This window comes from Acanthaster planci, linkage group LG19 (genome assembly GCF_054643075.1).
Source record: "Acanthaster planci isolate LZ-2023a linkage group LG19, COTS_SCS, whole genome shotgun sequence".
In the NCBI taxonomy this organism is placed as follows: Eukaryota; Metazoa; Echinodermata; class Asteroidea; order Valvatida; family Acanthasteridae; genus Acanthaster; species Acanthaster planci.
In genome coordinates, this window is record NC_141795.1 from 3,328,346 (window position 1) to 3,348,149 (window position 19,804).

The 19,804-nt window shown below is 41.3% G+C and overlaps 1 protein-coding gene across 3 annotated transcripts; it reads right to left on the reverse strand.

Annotated features, from left to right (window-relative positions):
* Positions 1-1,351: 1,351 nt before the first annotated feature.
* Positions 1,352-17,939, reverse strand: LOC110980078 (annexin A4-like). 3 transcript variants are annotated; one of them, XM_022236530.2, is made up of 15 exons: positions 17,718-17,939; positions 16,049-16,456; positions 15,396-15,488; positions 14,618-14,674; positions 12,125-12,268; positions 9,485-9,547; positions 8,843-8,924; positions 8,205-8,299; positions 7,408-7,521; positions 6,935-7,025; positions 6,112-6,248; positions 5,355-5,544; positions 5,104-5,162; positions 4,713-4,835; positions 1,352-4,523 (listed from the first exon to the last, which is right to left on the reverse strand). In XM_022236530.2, the coding sequence occupies exons 2-15, from the start codon at positions 16,427-16,429 to the stop codon at positions 4,464-4,466; spliced, it is 1,689 nt and encodes a 562-aa protein (XP_022092222.2). In that variant the 5' UTR covers positions 16,430-16,456; positions 17,718-17,939; the 3' UTR covers positions 1,352-4,463. The 3 variants fall into 3 exon arrangements, with proteins under 3 accessions (XP_022092222.2, XP_022092138.2, XP_022092306.2); XM_022236446.2 differs by lacking the exon at positions 17,718-17,939 and adding an exon at positions 17,279-17,425; XM_022236614.2 differs by lacking the exons at positions 14,618-14,674; positions 17,718-17,939 and adding an exon at positions 17,279-17,424.
* Between the last annotated feature and the right edge of the window lie 1,865 nt (positions 17,940-19,804).

Consider the following 19,804-nt stretch of genomic DNA (forward strand, 5'->3'; position numbering starts at 1 on the left):
TTCAATCAAAAGGAGTGAGTTTCCACCTCTGAATTTAGAGAATACATATGCACAGATGCATGTGCATATGATTGTACCTCAAGTTTTGGCTCAAACACAAACTTAAGTGTCCAAGGGATATGGGTGTAGACCCTTTTTAGGCTAATGTGTTCCATGCATGCACGTTTTACATCTAAATGTAGCCATAGCCGTAACTTCCTGAAACAGGCTATGTAGATCATGTATTTTAAGTGACAGTCCAACGTTTTGTGATGCCAAGTTTATATTTTACATTATGTTGTATTAGTGAATACTTTGCCACTACAAAAAAGTCATGGTTGTGTCTAAAAGTGGCTGGAGAACATCTGAACAAAATGCAGGGGTGTGAGTAGCCACATACAAAAAAAGCTGAAAACAGCCAGCAAAAACCTGAAATTTCAACATTTTTGATAGTCTTGCCTGCAACAGGTGGACAAAAAAAGCTGAAATTTAGGGTAAAAAATGTGAACAATAAAGCTCAAATCAGTTGAAAAGCTGAATTCTCACACCCCTAAAAGCTGCACCGATCAGTTCCCATGGCAAGTGTCAATTGCCAAGATTGACTCTGCCAAGCGAAGCCGGGAGTGGACTTTGGAGTCATCCAATTATTAATGACGAGATGGCCCCTTGATGCATTACACAGGCAATAAGGAGCGGTGAATCCACCTGTTTACTCAGGGTTAATACACCAACGAAGCATGCCCTTATCGATGATCAATATTGTGAGAAAAAGGCTATTCAACATTGTCATGAGGATGGCATGCTTTTTTTGGAACAGTAATACATGTAAATTGCAAGTTATGAAATCCCCGCGCTGTGCTACAAAAAATAATAAACTAAATTGTTGGGGATTTTGCAAATGTTCTATTTAAAAGAAAAACCCAAGTCAAAATGCTAGATATTAAAACTTATACAAATCCATGTTAATGAATAATATGCCTATCTTTCAAATAGGAAAAAAACACGAAGTTGCGATCAACAAACCATAATTGCGGCAGGAAAATGTACAACAGAATACAAACAGGTATTTTAACCATTCACTACAATGCGGGGGCAGCTCTATTTGACAAAAGGCGGTATCTTTTCTCAGTTGCAAAGTGTGAAAGTGAGAATGAGTGAAAAACTCACAGAAGTGATACAAAACTTCCTGGCACTAATTGTTTCAGTTGATAGACACTTCTAGTTTGATTCAACTCCTTTGTTGACACCATACTCACCAATACTGCCATGGGGAATAGCCGAGCCTTCAATTCTTTTTGGAAGTTACCTTGTGAACTCTATGCAAATTTATGCAGATTGACACAAAAATAAGCAGCCAAGCAAGGAGCACATGTCAAATTTGTACAGTTTTATTCACTTGATCAGGTAGATGAGCGTGAAAGTAGAAACAGCAAACATTAATGCTTATCGATGAAAAATGTCGAGAGTATATTATTCAGATGGAAAACTGTCAGCTGGAAAAACGGAGAAAAACTTCTGCTCAAGCTACAGCAGATAAAGACTCCCCTGTAACTACCAGAAAAATTACAGAAGATAAACGCAAGTCACCACCTTCAGAACGACTCCTTCCTGAAAATGATTCATAACTTTTCCTCTCAAGGAACCAAACCACCGCGGAAGGATTTTAGCAAAAGTTTGAAATTTATAAAACGATACTGATTCTGGCTTTCAAACCAAGGGATTTGTTTAACTAAAATTTGTAGATATTTTTATAGAGCTACCGAGCCTTGCTGTACATAATAGACTCAGAATCATGCATAAATTTATTAGTACTTGGTTAGTTTATCAATTAAAGCAGTAACAGGTATAATTTGTACCTCAATAAATAGCCCTTATATACAGCAAGTAGCAAAGCTTGAATAAGTTCATAAATTTAATTCGAGCATTTCTAGATTCAAATTGATTCATTTGTGTAAGTATGTTACAATCCAATGTCATCGTATAAATCAAGCTCGCTGACGATGGCAAAAATTTCAAGACATGTAAAAGAGAGTCCACAAAAAATATCCAGTTTCCTTTTCAAGGCAGTTGAAGTTGAATATACCATTCAAAATAGAAGTTTCTTTATCCATTAGATGATCCATTTAGATATACAGGTACTTTGACTCTACTTGATGTAAAAATTTAAAAGGCCATTTAAGGTGAAACTGCACAAAGTACAGTGTATGTACAAACTTTCAAGGCATTAACCAAAAGTTGTTTTGTTAACTGAGCTGACGGTCCAAATGTAATGGCACTCATTCTAAAACAAAATCAGCAATTTTACTTTCTTCGAAGCAGGAACAATTTCATAGAGCCGTGTTTGCAAGCTATACTTTAACAACTCAAAGGGCAAACTTGGGTCAACCCAGGGAAGCTACTCGAAAACATCTGTTCCAACGTTAATCCTAAACTGTCTCTGGAGAGTACCATTACAATGTAAGTCCACCTAAAATGGTGTAGCTACATTCATTAATCACAGAAATGCCCATACAATCAAACCTACACAATGTCCTCATATTTTCTCAGCCCCTCTAGTCCACAACCCTCCAAACCCTCTCTGTGTTTCTTTGCCTCCTTACTTTAGAACTCACTGAACAAGCAGCTTAACTCAGCTAGTCTGGTCTTTCTAGTCTGGTCTTTGGCTAAAAGGTTCTGAAGGGTGAACATGGTGCTGTCACTGTGAGAGGGCTTCAATCAACCAAATAATATCAGTGACTTTATCTCCAACCAGAAGTCAATTGCCTACCTAGGAATTGACCCCTGTCGCCGAGTCCCATAATGTAAATTCCATTTTACAGTTGGAGAAACAAGGAATATTATAAATATACAAAAATATCTTACGAACACAACGAAAATAAATCGTTGTGTGCCCGGCAAAAGGGCATAAGTGCGCTTATGCCCTTTTGCCAGGAAGCATGGTCACGCAAAAAAATCGTTCCCGGCAAATGGGCATAAGAAACATACTTTCCTTATTTAGTAAACGCGGGTACAATTTACTTCAAAATCAACAAAGGCTGCGCCAAAAGCAACCTTTGAACAACTTGTCAAACCACTTGGGGAAGTTTTTAAAAAACTTTTTGCAGAGAGATCTTTATATATCATTCAGAAAAAAGCAGTTGCATACGTACGTCCTTTTGCAGGGAAAACTTTTGGCTGGGCAGCGATTATGCTTCCCAGCAAAAGGGCGTAAGCTCTTACGTCCTTCCAGGCACACAACGAAATATACTGTATAAAGTTTGTTTTCATTTTGATCATGATTCAGGCTCTCTAAGTGACTTATAAACAGTGAACTCTGAAAACAGAAAGCAACTTCTTATTTCGACCGGAATAGGAGTTCACTTACATTTCAAGGAATTGATAGGATCACATGATAAATGTAGGCTCCAAAAGCTGATGAAGGAGTAGCTAGGTTGGCGCAAGTTGATAAAGAAACATATCACCCTCTCTTTGTTATCTACTTATTTGCTTCCTCACAAATAAAGTAGAAAAAGCTGCTGCAAATTGCCGACTGGCTCGAATGAGCTAATATTTACAAAGCTTGGAAGTTAGAGGGCCTTGAACTTCATCTCAATGTCACTGTTACTGCCTGTCAACTACAGTTAGAAATAACTTCAAACTAGACAGAACGAGCTAAGTAAAGACTACATATACTTTCACACAACCTACGTGTAAGAGACAGATGACTTCTAGTCCAACATCTAAACTGAAATATAAAACAAAAATAGGACTTTGTTTTTGTAAACATTTAAGCTGATTAGGATATATTTTCTCTCAAAACGTATACATCATTTTTTCAACAAGACAGGGAATAGAGAATGACTGGAATTTCTTGTTATTAATATTGCAATAACACTACCAATATTGTTTTAACCAACTGTGGTTTAGGTATGTGAGTTCACAACAAGTGAACTCACATGAAACAACCATGTCTTACATTAACCCTAACCCCCTAGGCCTTTTTACTAGGAACCACCCCGAATCCTCCGAAATCCTCTGATTTTCAACATGAAAAAATTGCATTCAGCCCAAATCGTTCAAAATCCTCCAGCAATTCCTGTCATTATGTTAAGGCAGTGCGAATGGCATTCTTGTGCGGTTGATTCAAAAGAAATATCGGGCTGAATTTGAGATTGACTAAGCACAGACAAGATAAGGTCCAATCCAAGACCTTCATGTATGGCATCCTTCAAAATCAGCCATACAATTTTTCCATACACCCTGAATCCCCCTAATTCCTCCACTTTGCAGAAAAGGAATTTGGAGGATTTGGGTGGGTTAGGGTTAGACACACTTCACACTGATATCAAGTAAATACACATCAAGTTTTGACATACCACAAAAAATATATAGACAACATGAAGACAATATAACCAAACAAACTGGAACTTGAGAGGGTATAGCTGTACTCCAAGATGGAACCTTGTAACACTCAGGATTACCTTTGAACGGATAGTCTGGCGCCTTTATGACTCTCCACCAACCAGTTCCAAGAGAATCTTTTTGTAATCACCAGATGTGTCCCCCTGGAAAAAGAATGGCCAAAGAAGTTACAATGTAAGAATGCTGCAGTTTCATTTTTCATCTTGAGTTTATGAGTTTATGGCCTTGGCCATATTTCAATCCCAAGCCTGCATCACAGTGTCTAAAGTCGCCTCTGATTGGCTGGTGTGTGGGGTGATACACATTAGCTCCAACCAATGGAGGACACTCACAGCTATGAATTTGCCCAGGGTCTGCTTGTGATCCCTGTGGAATTCTTGCTTGACCTCCATCATGTCGATCTCACTGCGAGAGATGATGACTCGCATCAGTGTGTCATCGTCCGTGCCAATACCCTGCCAAAAAAGAGGAGATTTCTCCTTAACAAACCAGAATCTTGAAGACAAATCCTGATGTATGAGCAATACCTTTCAGAGAAGTTTTGAATAACAGTCAAACAACTGTGCTGGCTTCTGCTCAGAGGTACATGTACATGTACCCTCGCGGGTAGAGCCCACGGTAGGAAAACAATCCTAGTCCAATTTTAAAGCAAAAAAAGAGCCGAGTACTAGTCCCAAGCCATACAGTTTCATAAACTTCAAGGCATACATGATGATCTCTTACCTTCATCGATTTGTACAGCTTCATGGCAAAGTACTTTGGTGTGTTCCGCACGCAGTCAACTTTGGAGAGAGAACAATTGCGTTACGTTAGGGAGCATCAACATTTTGTTTCAGTTACTGAAATATTATGATGCAATGTGATTTTCTGAGTACTGCAATCCCCAAGAATTAGAGACCAAAAGAGCTCTTCGCACAGCAATCGGGGGTAGAAGTGACTTCTGATAAAGAGTTTAAAGGTCGTTTAATACTCACCTATGGTGAGCATTCCCTTCTCCAGATCTCCCGACATTTCCCTCTTTATCGACTGCTCAATTGAGTATTTGCCAAGCCTGCTGTACTCGTCAAATGTCGCTCGCAGTTGTGGGAAACTGCGCGAGGCCAAGATCTCGTTAAACTTAGACTCATCAGTGCCCCACTTCTTCTCTCCTGCGTCCCAGAGAGCCTGAAGAATTTTTGTTTGGAGGGGGAAAGTACGGAAACCTGTCCTTTGAAAAAGCGACCTGATCTTATAGACTCAAGAAATATGTGGTTTGGGGCATTTATTTGAAGCCAGTGCTAGGAGTATACAAGCCAAATGTTCAAAGTCATTCACATTGCAACTGTCTGGCACGTATGTTTCATGTCTCAGTTTTATGTCGCAAATACCGAGCAAAAACACGATCACACATGCACTGCCCTCACTCTTCCCAAAACACACTGTGGTGTTCCCAAAGATGGTCAGCTTTCACCCACTTTGGCTTAAATAATCCCATCAGTTACTGAGTTTTGTTCAACCACAGCAAAACTTGTCCAAAGTTATCAAATTTCAGGTCCACTCTCCCTGCTTAAACTGTCCCACACGATTTTTTTAGCCTTGTTTTCTTTCCCCGCATCTTACAGTCCCATCGGTCCTTTTCCTATCTACTACACCGCCCACCTGACACTGCCTGCACATCTAATCACCCCCTACCAACCCAACTTCTCCCCGCCCACCAGCCTGTCTTTCAGCATCCCCTTCTCGTCTTTTTACCTGTGCATCTGCCTTAGCCTTTGCTTGATTCACGGTCGGGTCTTCGCTCCTCGCTCCTTGCGTCATGGACACCAGTAATCTCTGGAAGTGGCCGGATGTTTCCGATACCACGTCCTTCTCGAGGTTTCTGGAGAATTCTTTGAATACAGAATGAAACACAGACCCACCATGAATCCAACAGATTGTTCAGAAATGGCTCAAGTATTTGGCAAAGCTTCTCTTTATGGTTCATTGCCCACAATGACGCAAAGACTTCCTCCAACTCGTCAAACCAAGTGCCCGTAAGCACAGGTAATGTTTCAGGGAGTTCGGCCCATGCTTACATAAATAAATGCACAGTGTAATTCACCAACCTGCGGTGAAACAATGCTCGGGGACAGGTGGTACGCGCGTGTCACATCCCTATTCAACCGAGGATTTTTATCATGATTTTTGACGGTCAGCATTCAATTTCCACAGATGTGCGCAGAAATGCGCGCACCTTTGAAATCTCTCAATATTCTGGTGTACATGGAATTACACAGATTTGAAAATGCAACCACCTCTATGGACGTGGTACGCTTCCTGAAATGCCTTTGAAGGTCACGTTACATCACGTGAAAACCCTCTACAGGTGTAGTGGTTTGCCAAATATCAAGTCCAAGAAAGTGCATGTTTTTATGGCGCCACTGTGGCATTTATGGCATCTCCTCAAACAGATGTGGCAGTACATTGCTTTTTGTGCAGCACAACGTTATAAAATTTGATACTCCTGTCAAAAACACTCTGGTACGACTTTATTCATCATGGCTTAGCTTAAATTCACAACAATGACTTTACAGACCTTTCTTGTAGGTTTCTTTGATAGTGTGTATCTCCTGGTTTGTTCTTGTGCACAGGATCTCTATAAGAATAGCTTCATCGGTTCCAAGGCCCTAGGTGATAATCAGTGACATGAATCAACCACTCAGTTGTAAACAGTTCGCACGTTTGGACAAATCAATCGCCAAGAATTGAGTTAATTTAATACTGCAAATGTTATCTGCACTAATTAAAATGGTCTATTTCGAGCTATGGAATTATCATAAAAAAATGCAGCAAATTTACTTCAAATTCATAGCTCACAAAACAGCAGCATTCAATCTGCTTTGAGAAATGACTAAGTCTATGCTTGTCTGGGTGGCACAATTTGAGACTTCAAAATAACTTCAGATTTGGATCCTGTCTGCACAACATACTAATAAAATTATGTTCACTTTGGAAAGTAAACAGTAAACAGGTAAACAGTAAACAGAGTGGTGGTGTTCAGTGCAGTACCTTCATTGCTTTCCTGAGTTGGTGAGCGTCAAACACTGCCGGGGTCATCATCAGGCCTACAACCACGTCCTCCAGTTTTCCCTTGAGTTCACTCTTCAGGTTTTTTACCAAGTCCTGCCGACAAGTACCACAAGAATTATCACGTCACCAAAATTCAATCAACAGTGCTTGTCCACTTTTACCTATTGAGAAGATTCTGCTTGGATCTCAACCTATTTGGATCAGTCTTTATTGTGACTGGCCTTTTCAACGGACGGTGCACGTACAATCGTGAAATAGACATGAATCTACACGCATGGTCACGTAACGATGGGCTGAAATAAATGTAGAAAAATCTAGAATAAATCAGATGATGACACCATCATGACGTCATACATGTGGAATAATTCTTGTATTGGGGTCTTTTTGGCTATCACTTTGATAACGATCAACATGGTAACCAGTCGGAAATCTCAAAGGAACTGATTTCTCCAGTGAATTCCAATAAACTGAAGCATTTCTGCTATGTACACCCTCTGTTTGGGGAGTCAGGTTGGCATAGTCTTTCCTTGCCTTCCGCTTCTGCAGTCCGGGTTCCATTCCTCACTCAGTCCACATGTGGATTGGGTTTCCAGTCCCTACCTGATTCCGTGGGTTTTACCCAGATTATTCCTCTGGGCTTTTTCTCCCACCTCTAAAAACCGTAACTACTTTTTTACTGTCTCCTCTCTACACGTTTCTTCCAGCTTGCGAGCCACAGTGCCCAAGGCACTTTTTAGGAATCCTTGGTGTCATGACCAGAAACAAGTAATCATTACCTTTCCATACATTGTTTTGTAGTCAAGCAAGATTCTTTGGCGCTGAGCATTGGAGCATGTAGCTACCACACTAATGATAGCCTTCTCGTCAGTACCTTTTGAATAAAAAAATAATTGTAACGAGTTAACAAGCAACTGTGCAATATATAGCTGACTGAGAGCAGTATGTTCACTGCTACCGCTACGTAAACCCTCAAGTGGGGCAAATTTTACTGTATGCGTTGAAGTCCCCGACATAAACACAGATGTCCATTTCATTGTTTGATCCACAGGTTTTCTTATGTGAAGACACACTGCCCTCTTGTGCTGAAAACAGGTTGCACATATGAGCCCCGAACCGGACTAAGAGAGGGCGCAATTTTTCTAGCAATGCAGGCTACTTAGGCCAGAACTGCACTTCGCTGGTCCACAAACAACTACGACAAGCACGCATTATAGCCACACTACTACCAACAAAATGAGCACTCCCAACCAACGCGGCTCTTTTCGACCAACGAGGGGGTGCTTCTGCTCAAGGCAAATTCAAGGATAACCACATAAGTACTTTTGCAATCAAGCACTGTGAGTAGGCCACATGGTGCTGGCTGTCTACAGAGAATCTCAGCAGAGGAAACTTTGGACAATAAGAAGACACTCACCTATTCCCTTCATTGCCTTCCTGAGAATCTCCGCTTCCTTTTGACCGTTAAAGTTGACCTTCTCCTTCACAGTTCCTGTTCCCTTTACAACGATAAGAAAAAACTCCGGACATTATCTACACTGTGACCAATATCAGACTGGCCAAGACAGAAGGCGACTGACTTAAGTCTTGGTGGCGGCAGATGGTGGTAACAAACTTGTTTATGGGAAGACACTGCGACCTTTGGCTAGTAACCGTGGCCCACCCAGGATTTGTCATGAGGATGGCTATTTGACTGGAATTTACCCCAAAATGATAATGCTCAAGCCCCCTTCCCTCCTCCCTCGGGTTGTGTCACAGGAATGGAATGCATGGTTTATATAAGAGCAAGTAAATATGCAGGCTTACACTGTATCTTCCTTTTTGAGAATTTTTTAATGAAAACTTGAAAACCTGTGGGGGGGGTCCCAGGGCCCCCTTCCCCTATGTGCACCACCGGCTAGTGGCTCTCACTAATAGACCACGATGGACGACATCAGCATGATGAATCCAAACAACGATGTCTCTTTTGATGATGAAGGCATAACGCATCAGCTTTCTTGCAGAAAGAACGCGTACCGGTGCATGTATTATAGTGATTTTCAAAAAGATCCACACTCACCCGCTTGATTGTCTTAGGCGCTATGGTCATAGTAGCCATCTGCTGAGTTGGTACAACAGGTGCCTTTGAAATAAATATCAGAATAAAATGAGCTTAAAGAACCAATCTCCAATAACAGTAACTGACTCGATGTCTACATCTGCTCGAGTTGTACTGGCCAACTCAAAAATGCATGTGGAAAGTACATAATTGTTTGCCTTTGAGACAGATTCCGTTGGGATGAAAACATCGGCCGTCTAACTTTTTCAATATGTACATTTTTAGGTCACTGTAGCCAGTAATCAGTTTGCAACCCTTCTTGTATTTTATATTTTATGACTAGTAGCTAGCAACAACGAAATATTTATTCCGCCCAACATTTTTTTCAAACTTAGCCTTCCAGAGCAGCTTGAGTTACAGCAGTCCACAGGCCTCACACCGTGTCCAGATATTCCTAAGCTAAATATATCTACATGTACATGTACTCCCCGCATGTGCACGTGGGTAGGCCTTCACTGGGTTAAGGGGACAATTTCTTTAGTTAGGCAAAGTAGGACTGAGTTGCAGGGACATTTCTCTGTCTCCATAATGTTTTCCGTCCCCACAAAATAGGTGACATGTCGCATGTTTGCCCACACAACTATGGAACAAGTATGTGTGTACATGAATGCATTTCGAGCCAGAAACGGTTAACAACCCGGTACACGTCCATCCTACCCACTCCAGCCACAAGATTCAGACTCGGGCTCAGTTTGAGGAAACAATGAAACCCTGTGTTACGCTTGATTTACTTTCCTCACAAACGGGGAGTTTATTGTGTGCAAGAAGGATAGTGGAAGTTAAATGAACACAAATTGCAGTGCGTCATGGCAGCTACAGCAATACGCTATTGGCGACTAGTTCACCCTAAAAGAGCAGTCAATTGTGGACCATCTCACAGTTGGCTGTTCCATCCTCAAATTTTTTTGTACACTGGCCTGGTGCTACAGGCACTTTTTATCAGTACAAATGTGAACTTTCAACTGAATGTGAGGTGCGGTTTTGTTGTTACGGTCATTTGGAAGTTCAAGGCCACACATGCGCCAGCTTTGAGCGTAGCAGGAAGAAAAGAATGCACTCTTGGCTGACCTGCCTCGGAAAAACTAGTGCTGTGTGAGATTTTCAGAAAATTGGTTATCAAAATGACCGCAAAGAGTTACTGGAAAAACTCCTAACGCAATGCGGTGGTATCAGGAAAAATTGTTGAGAGGTGGAGCCCCCTCGCTCGTTTGGGTAAACAGGTCAATTTTAATGTGCCACAAAATTGAAAGTTTATTCAAAGCAGGAGTATGTATTTTAGTTTCCCACTTACATAAATTTTGCCTGTAACTGCAACTAAGCTATTAGCAGTTACAGGCATTTTGGCTGAATTGGTTCCACTAAATTTTCAGACGTAATTTTTCACAGAAATATATCCCGACAATTGGGTGTACCTGTATATGTATGTGTGCATTGTGGACATGTAGATCAGATTCACAGTGAGCCCTCAATACTTCTGCTGGTAGGAAACTTGAATGGCATTTACATGTGGAACAGGAACAGTGAAACGTAAATAAGCCGTACACCAGTCAAAAGAACCAAGGTCATCGATTTCAATGAAGAAAAGCAAAGTGTACATATGTACAGGTTTATTATATATATCCATTCAGTGTCTGGAAACCCCTCCTCGAAACGAGCACAGTAAACCGTCTCATCTATGCTACATATACATGTAGATGGTGAGTGAACAAATGGGAACTTTCACATACCCAGATTTACATTTATTTTATATAATTTTATTTAAGTAACTAGAAACGGGTTCCAGACCTTGTAGAGCATTTGTTTCTTCTCTGGAATCCTCATATCATTTCTGTTATTTTGATATTAAATTCATGTGAGTATTTTATATAAGATGTGGAAATAAACTAAACAATGTCATATACTTTTGAATGTATATTGCTCGATCTTCATTGAAACTGGAAGCGAAATTCAACAGACGTGTGTAATCGTTGAAAATATGAAAACTGAAAATTATGCAGACATCACTAAGCAAGGCAAAAATCCCATTCATGAGACACTGAAAAGGACAATTATAGTTATTCTAATATGGTACTGTACACAGGTCTACGCATTACACTGGCTAACATTCTGAGTCAAAGTCTGTTTGTCAGATGTCTGGGGGAGACATATATTTACATCCTTGCTTGTTTGGGGCTCAAACCCACAACTCTCAGAGTACAAGAACCACTGCAAATGTCTGGGCTCCCGGTAAGTTTACTGGGTCGGCTAGCTGGTTCAAATCCAATGTATCGGGCTTGCCACAATTAATGATCAGGGTGAGATTTTTTTTCACGTACATGTATCTATATTTGTTAGGACCTTTCAGTAAATGTCATATTGTTTTTGACGCGTTCATGTACACGTGTATTTTTGTTTTGTAAAAGTGTTTTGCAACGCGAGCGTCACTTGTGACGGATTTGGCGCATTAGGAATTCTCTTTATTATTATTTTTATTATTGAGATGAGGTGATGAAGAGGAATGCAAGAAACATCCAGCAGGGGGACGAGACCAATGACAGCAATAAAGTACGGTGATTTGTCAGGGCTTTCTGCAACCTCAAATTTGTGAGTTCTCTCGCTCACCTGCTTAGCAGGGGACGACTGTGGGGGCGGCATCCCTTGACTTGGGGGCGCATTGTACTGAGGTGTCGGCATGGGCGGACCACTTGGAGCAGGGGCGGGGGCAGCAGTGGGATGTCGGAAGGCAGACGCAGCATAAGCCGCTCCCTACACAAAAACGGAAGAAAATGTGCCCGAGTTTCAAATTATTCATTAATCAATGCCATGTGAGTCTCCAAGTTGTGGCGAATACCTGTAAGGTTCTCTAATCTGCCCTGAGCTGAAGTGCACCCCCAACCGGTGAAAAGAAAGACACGTGGTTACAAGCGGGTTCCTGCACGCATTCTGCGTGTACGCAAAGACCATACATGCCGGAATACATTAGTTACGGGTACTCAGCGTGCTCCGCGTCAAACGCGCATATACTTGCGCGCCTTGTGGTGCACCTACTATGCGGTAAGAACCAAAAAACATGCCCTCTTTTGCTCTGCTCAGAGCAGATAACACATGCACAAATCCTTCATAGGAACGTATGTCAAGTTTACGAATGTCAGTGTCATGCTTGCGAGTAAAGTGCCATCTTGGCAACAGTTTCTCCTGTATTTGATAAAAAAACTCTGAAATATCATTGTTTTCAAATAATAGAATTACATGGAAGCTACTCAAAATTAACAAATGCATCGTTGTACACGTACAAGTATTCAAATGTAAATTTTGCAGCAAGAGGATGAATGGTGAAGTACTAAAATCAGTCACACAGTGGTGCATATGATCACACATTATACTGTTTACAATATACATGTACCCGAGGACAGTGGTTAGGGTTGAAAAAAACTACATGATTTCTCTAAGGAGAAGTGCATAATCACATCCTTCTGAACAGCACTAGTTTACTAAAACTTTTATGATGAGAATTGAGCAAAACATTGATTAAGGTTTCTCCTTTTATGTTTTTTGGCCAGCCACTTAACGTGTACATGTACGTGTTAACAGTTTTGTCATAGTCCCCATAAAACATGACAGCCAATTCCCATTTAAAAGCCATCATCCGTGACGTTCCCACTCAAGCATGGCAGACAGGTGCGGGAGCAACGAGATTAATCTACTAGTCATGGCACTGCACTGCACATCAAAGCTCAGGAAATTATCCCTGATAGGCAGGCATGCAATCTTATGCGCCTTATGCACGGAAAGTCCCTTGAAGGCGCAACACACTACAGAAATAATTTAAGTCGCAGCAGTGGGAGGGCTGGATACAAGTGTCCACACAGACGTGAGTATATTGCACCAGGTGGCAAGGTCACCAGCTAAGACAGGGGACAAATAGTTAAATTCGAAAATCAAAATTGAGAACCAAATACATTCACAGCAAGCATCCCACAGAGAAGCATTGTGCATGACAAACATAGTCAGGGTTCATGCACCTAAAGGATAAATAAATTCCATGACATTTCCGTGACTTTTCCATGACCAAATTATGAAAATCCATGACCCAATAACGTAATTTCTTGGACTATCCAGCCTTTTAAAGTTGCGAATAAAATCACATATTTTATGTACTTGTATTTGGTAATAGAAATCACACACTGTGTTTGAAAATTTCTATGACTTTTCCATGACTTTTCCATGACTTTTCCATGACTTTTCCATGGCTTTTCCATGGCTTTTCCAGGCCGCAGGAACCCTGATAGTTTTCTGCTCTTCACTCCCCCAACCCAAGTAAAACTTGCATGTAAATTCATTGAGCATCCCCATGAGATACTGAGTTCCTCCTTCATGTTCGGCAATTGAGCCTGTTCAGTATTTCAAAAACCCAAGGTCTTTCGGGAACACAGCGTGTGCATGAGTCAGCGTATGGCTACGCCGATATCCAGCTGGTGCATTGCTGCTCCCGAATAGCCTTGTCCTGGGCATGCATCGTTGGAATACAGAACTGGCTCACTGGAGATAACTTATGGCACTGTTTACATGTGCCCACGTACATGTGCATACAAGCAACAACTGTCTAAGCTGATTAAAATCTCAATGCAGTTGGCACACTACAGGGATTTAATGTAAGAATGATCATACAATTACTACATGACCTGCTACACAATGCTGCCTCTGTGTGCTTCATGTACATGTACTGTACACTTGTGTCACATTGTAAATAGAGGAGAAAATTTGGTTGCAGATCAAAGTCCGACTTTCTTAGCTTTATCAGATGACTGCTGTTTTGTGACACAACGGTCCAGAAAATTATCTGGCAATGAAGCGGCCCTTGGGAAAGCGTCAAGATTCCTATCACAGAGAGGTTTGTCTGGGATTAAATGCAACACGCAGGACCAACAAGATGCCATTCTAATTCCAGGGCGCAACAACGAATTTGTGCAACAAGCAAAACAAAACAATCAAAATGGAAAAATAAACCAAAAAATAAAAACTAAACAAATTGAGCAGGCAACAAGAAAACCAGCACAAAAATCCCAAACAAGAAAGAAGCACAGCACATGTTCATCAGTTCATGCCAAGACCTACACCAAGGCCTAGCTGGGCTGCGTACGGATCGTTATATTGCACAGATGTGGGCGGAACCTGTAGTGACAGAATGGAAAAATACACCACGCTCCAGGGCAAGCAAAGAAGGCCACATACGTGCTAATGAAGTCTAACTGGCCTATGGCATGTAGGAATGACATTCAAACAACTCATTACCAGAAAACTGTCGCCAACCAAGCCCAGAATCTCAGCAATTTTTAATGTCTCATTCAAATCAATTAACTTTTTTAAACACTAGGAAAAGCTATGTTTATATGTTTACATATTTCTCCTTAAAATTCCACAAGAGTCATCTTTGGGAAGTTAGGAAAATGGCTAGATGTCACCACATGACCCAGGTATTATCTTGTAAGAAACTGTACACACAGTGAACATTCTTTAGCCATAGGTCATTCTCAAAAAGATTCATCACCACTTCCTACTTGTAAGCATTAATGTCTACAAAAGCTCTCTCCTGCTTGCATATATGACAAGAAAATAACTGCCAGACTGTACAGAAAAGTATTCAAAGTGCGATTCAAGAGAAATGATTTCATGCACGTAGGAAGAATATCCACATACAAAGCATGTAAGAAGTTACCTAACCCCTTCAAGCATGGCAAAGCCCATCAGATTTAAAGATTGATTTTGTATAACCAAGAAGATTTGGAGCATACACCTGAGAATAAATGGGTGATATTTAAGGAACAGGACAGAACTTAAGGTTACAGTGTCAACCACTGAGGGAGTGAGATCTCAAAGGTCATTTCAAACTTACAGCAAAGCCCATGCCGGTGGGATTGGGGTTATATGGGAGCCCAGCAGAGCCACTTGAAGTACCATAGTCAGCAGATGGCATGCTAGCTGGTGCCTGAATTGACAAGACAAGACAAGAATGATGTACGGAGACCACCATCACAATTTTCCTTTCAATTCAGATTCTAAGAGGGCAAATTTGACAGACAGAATGTGCATAGAAATCGCCAGCTCTTAGTTTACTATCGATCAATGTCAGATGAGTGGCAATGTGCAGCGTCAGCCACTTTTGTTCAGACAAATAAGATGTCCGACTTACCGGCTGAGTGACTTCACCATCTGGTTTCTTTACAAGGCCAGATTTTCAAACAAAGATGTGGAAATAACTAGTCAGTGTGAAGACTTGCTCCAACTTGTGAACATAAGTTGCGAAATACATGACATTTTCAGAGTCCAACATTTTAAGATTAAGTGTTAACTACTTTTCACTTACTCACTGCTACTGCAAATCTTCTGACTTTAATAACCTTTCCCGTGCAAAGCATGAACTCTTAGGAAGGCGTCCATCTTAAGTAACAGCGTGCTCCCTCTTTCCCCAAAAACATGGAGGTGGGGACAAGGATATGCTTTCATAATTTTTTTTGTTCTTTTGCCATTACTGGTGTTCTTACTTACAGCTGGAGCTGGTGGATAACCTGTTGGCTGGGGTGCTGGTGGGTATCCGGACTGTGGATAACCCCCTGGGGCAGGTGCTGGGGGATAACCCCCACCCCCTGGTGCTGGCGGGTAACCCCCGCCTCCCGGTGCAGGCGGATATCCCCCTGGTGCTGATGGGGGCGGATATCCCCCACCCCCTGGGGCAGGTGGATATCCCCCACCCCCGGGGGCTGGCGGGTATCCCCCAGGGGCAGGTGGGTAGCTGCTGCTTCCTGGGGCAGGTGGGTAACCTCCGCCAGGTGCAGGTGGATATCCCCCACCCCCTGGGGCAGGGGGGTATCCTCCAGGGGCAGGAGGGTAGCCACCCGGTGCTGGTGGGTAACCTCCACCATAGCTCATGTTGTCGGTTGTCTGTTCTGACTAACTCTGCAACAAATTATAATGAAAAGTCTACACAGTCATGACCGTAGACAGAATGTTTAGTACGGTAGGCCTGCGGTAGGCCTGCATGTATAGGTCTACATGTACATGTAGGGCCAAGGGCAAACAGTCCAAGGCTTCATCATTATGATTTTGTTTTTCGAGAAAACCTCCACAAGGAAATAAAACTAGGAGGCATTCATTACAAAATCACACAACAAAATAAATCAGTATAATTAAATATGGGTAATTCCAGAAATTAGGCATGTTAGGGGTCCATTTTTTGTGTGCATCCCTGTGTATCTGACATGATTTTGTAAGTTCAAAACACATTATGTAATTTCCAAGAGTGATGAATTATTGTTATTATTTTATTCATGCCAACAATTTACATCACAAAGGGACGGGCATACGGAAGACAAAATAGTAAAATCACAGTGGTCAAAAGAACTGTCTCCCCACATCCTGAAAAGTACCTGCCAAACAAATAGTACGCCTAATAGTTTGAAATCAATTCTGGTGATATTTCCATGTCAAATAAAGAGGTCAGATGTAACAGGGACACAAAAATGTCACAGGTCTAGACCCCTAATTTCTGGAATTACCCGCCGTATGCGATAAAGTACATGTACATGTACAACATGTACGACCGTGACGACGCCTAGCGCTGTAGGCCTACCCGTATTTGTACTTGTCGTTAACGTTATGTTAGGCCAACTTGTTAAGTAATTACCCCTGCATTAACACAGTTTGCATTCCTAAAATTGGGATGATCAAATGTAATTATAACACAATATGATCTACAGGTTACGAACAACAGCTATGTACCTGTGTAAGAAGTTTCAAAGCTTGATGAAAAGGAGTATTTCTCGCACCTTTCCAGTGCTTCTACACGCAATCTACCTTGTCCCGCGCCCGCAACACGTATCCGTCTAGCTTCAGTAAATTGCGACCTCTATCGGCGTGGCATAAAAAAACCCACACAACCACGCCCAGTAATTATGGCTGTGACCTCAGATCATCTGCGTACATGCATTTTTTATCTCTATTAACATTATTAACATTGCTTACAATGGTACTGGTGAACTTACCTTTGTATACTTTAATTAGTTTTGATTAGTTTCCAATTTTTTAACGATTTTGGTCTCAGAGCAGGTGATCCCCCGGATCCGAGGCTGATTAATTGATAATATTCTGTGTCATCATATTATAAGGACACAGAATCGAAACTAATGAAAACAATGAAAGCATAATGACGGACGTTTACCTTCACCGAGACTTTCGCAGGTGATTTACGAGGCTCGAGCTCGTTGCCCTTCTTTATTCCGTTACAAGATAATACACGGAGATCAGCTCAAAAGAGTCCAGAATTATTCCATAGCAATTCAAAATCGTATGAACGTCGATGTTGGAGCAGTTTAGATGATACGTGTAAAATCGAATCACAATTGCTACTCTTTGTGAAGCTTTTATATCATTCAGCTCTAGGCATGCTCAACTTTTCCAAAGTCGGGATGAGTCAATACGATTCTTTGACGTCATCAAGCCGCCCATTCACAAAAATAAAACCGGTAAGTCGCCCAATGCGCCTGTTTCAGTTCGCTGACTCATTGATAACGGAGATCAGTGCGCTGACTACTGCAATTCGCATAATTGGGCGATAATGAGGGCACAGTTATTGCCATGACAGTTCGCGGTATGACGTATGGGGGGCCTTGCGCGGCAACTGCTCGGAAACTAGATATGACCAACATTGCGTTGTCTATTGTGGACGGTGAGTAAACGTCTAAACAAAGATGGAAAAATACAGCAGTGCACCAACTATTCTTTCACGCAAGAGCTGCAACAGCGCAGTGACGTAAATATGCCCGGCTACATTTCAAAGTCTTGTGATTATGTTCGCGATTCCAGTTTAAACTAATCATTATAAAAACACATAGGGGCCTAAGTTAATATTTGTTGTGCAACACTTTGTGCACAACACTAGTACGCCTGTGAATGGGGATTACTGGGGTGGGGGTCATTTACAGAACGACACAGTCTGTTTTTTGTTCTTGATTAAGTTGAAATCGAATTTACGACTTGTTTCATATTATCAGTCACCAGCACCAAGCTCAATCTTCTGGGATTTTTTTTGGCTAAATCAGTTTAAAGAATTAAACATTCACTACTTGTTAAGACGTGGAAGCCAAAGAGCAAACCAATTAGAACTTTTCAAATGTACTTCATTTCCCAGCGACAAAAATGGCAAACTGGTTACCTTTTCATTTATTGCATCATTACGTTATCATTACTTTCAGTGTTCTTTATATAATGCTTTAACTTTATAACAATTGCATTGAAAAGTACGGGTCGTTTAATTTTCATGATTGAGCGGTGACTACAAAATTATTATTGTTACTCGGGTCGTTTTGAGTTTTCTATGACTAGCGCCCTCTAGACAAAGAGGGCGTAATCACGTTACATATTGTTCGTAACACAAAGGATCTACAAATCTGCCTACTCGATCAATCTTGACTTGTGACAGCAAATTCTTTCAGTCAGCTGCTGGTTGAGACGTCATGAAGTTTGTTTTGTTGTAAAATCTCTACATTTTGTTGTTGTTGTTGTTGTTGTTGTTTGCGTGCTTTACTGCATCAAAAGACTTTAAAACTTCAGTCAGAGTATTTTGGAGGGACAATTACCGAGTACCAATTAAGATGATCGAAAGTCACAACATGGACGTTTCTGTTCAAGACACCATTAAATCAATTGCATATTTTAATCATGGATAATGTAAAAAAAAAAACAAAAAACCTCACACGTTAATTCAGACATCCAGGTTACAGACATCCGAATGTGTGAACGTGTTAAACGGCTAGAAACCACACATATGCAGCTCTGCTACTAGTATTGTCGTTCAGCGTCTTTTTTGGATTGTCAGTACATGTACGAGGTCCTTCTTCTAGTGTCGACCAGTATGTCCCCATGTTCGTCCACGGGTGGCTCTGTGGTCACACTCAGGTCAATGTAGTGGAAGAAAAAACCCCAAATTTCTTTGTGGTCATTTCTTGCCAGCCCCCTGACTTTGTCCGTAGACGACACGCTGGCGACATCGCAGCCCCCTGTTGTGTAAACATGGCCCTCTAAGGTTGCTCCATTCCGCGTAGGTTGGTTTGATTTCACAGGTCGAGTGACGATGCTCAGCTAGTTGCTGACACAGTTAGAAAAAAAAGTATTATCCCAATAAATCACTGCCTTTTATGTATTGAGAATTTATAATGGAGAATTTTATGTGTTCTCTCCAGGACACGATGTTTTATAATTTTCATGCCAGACATCTCTGGAGTTCGGATATGTATTTTCAATAGGGAA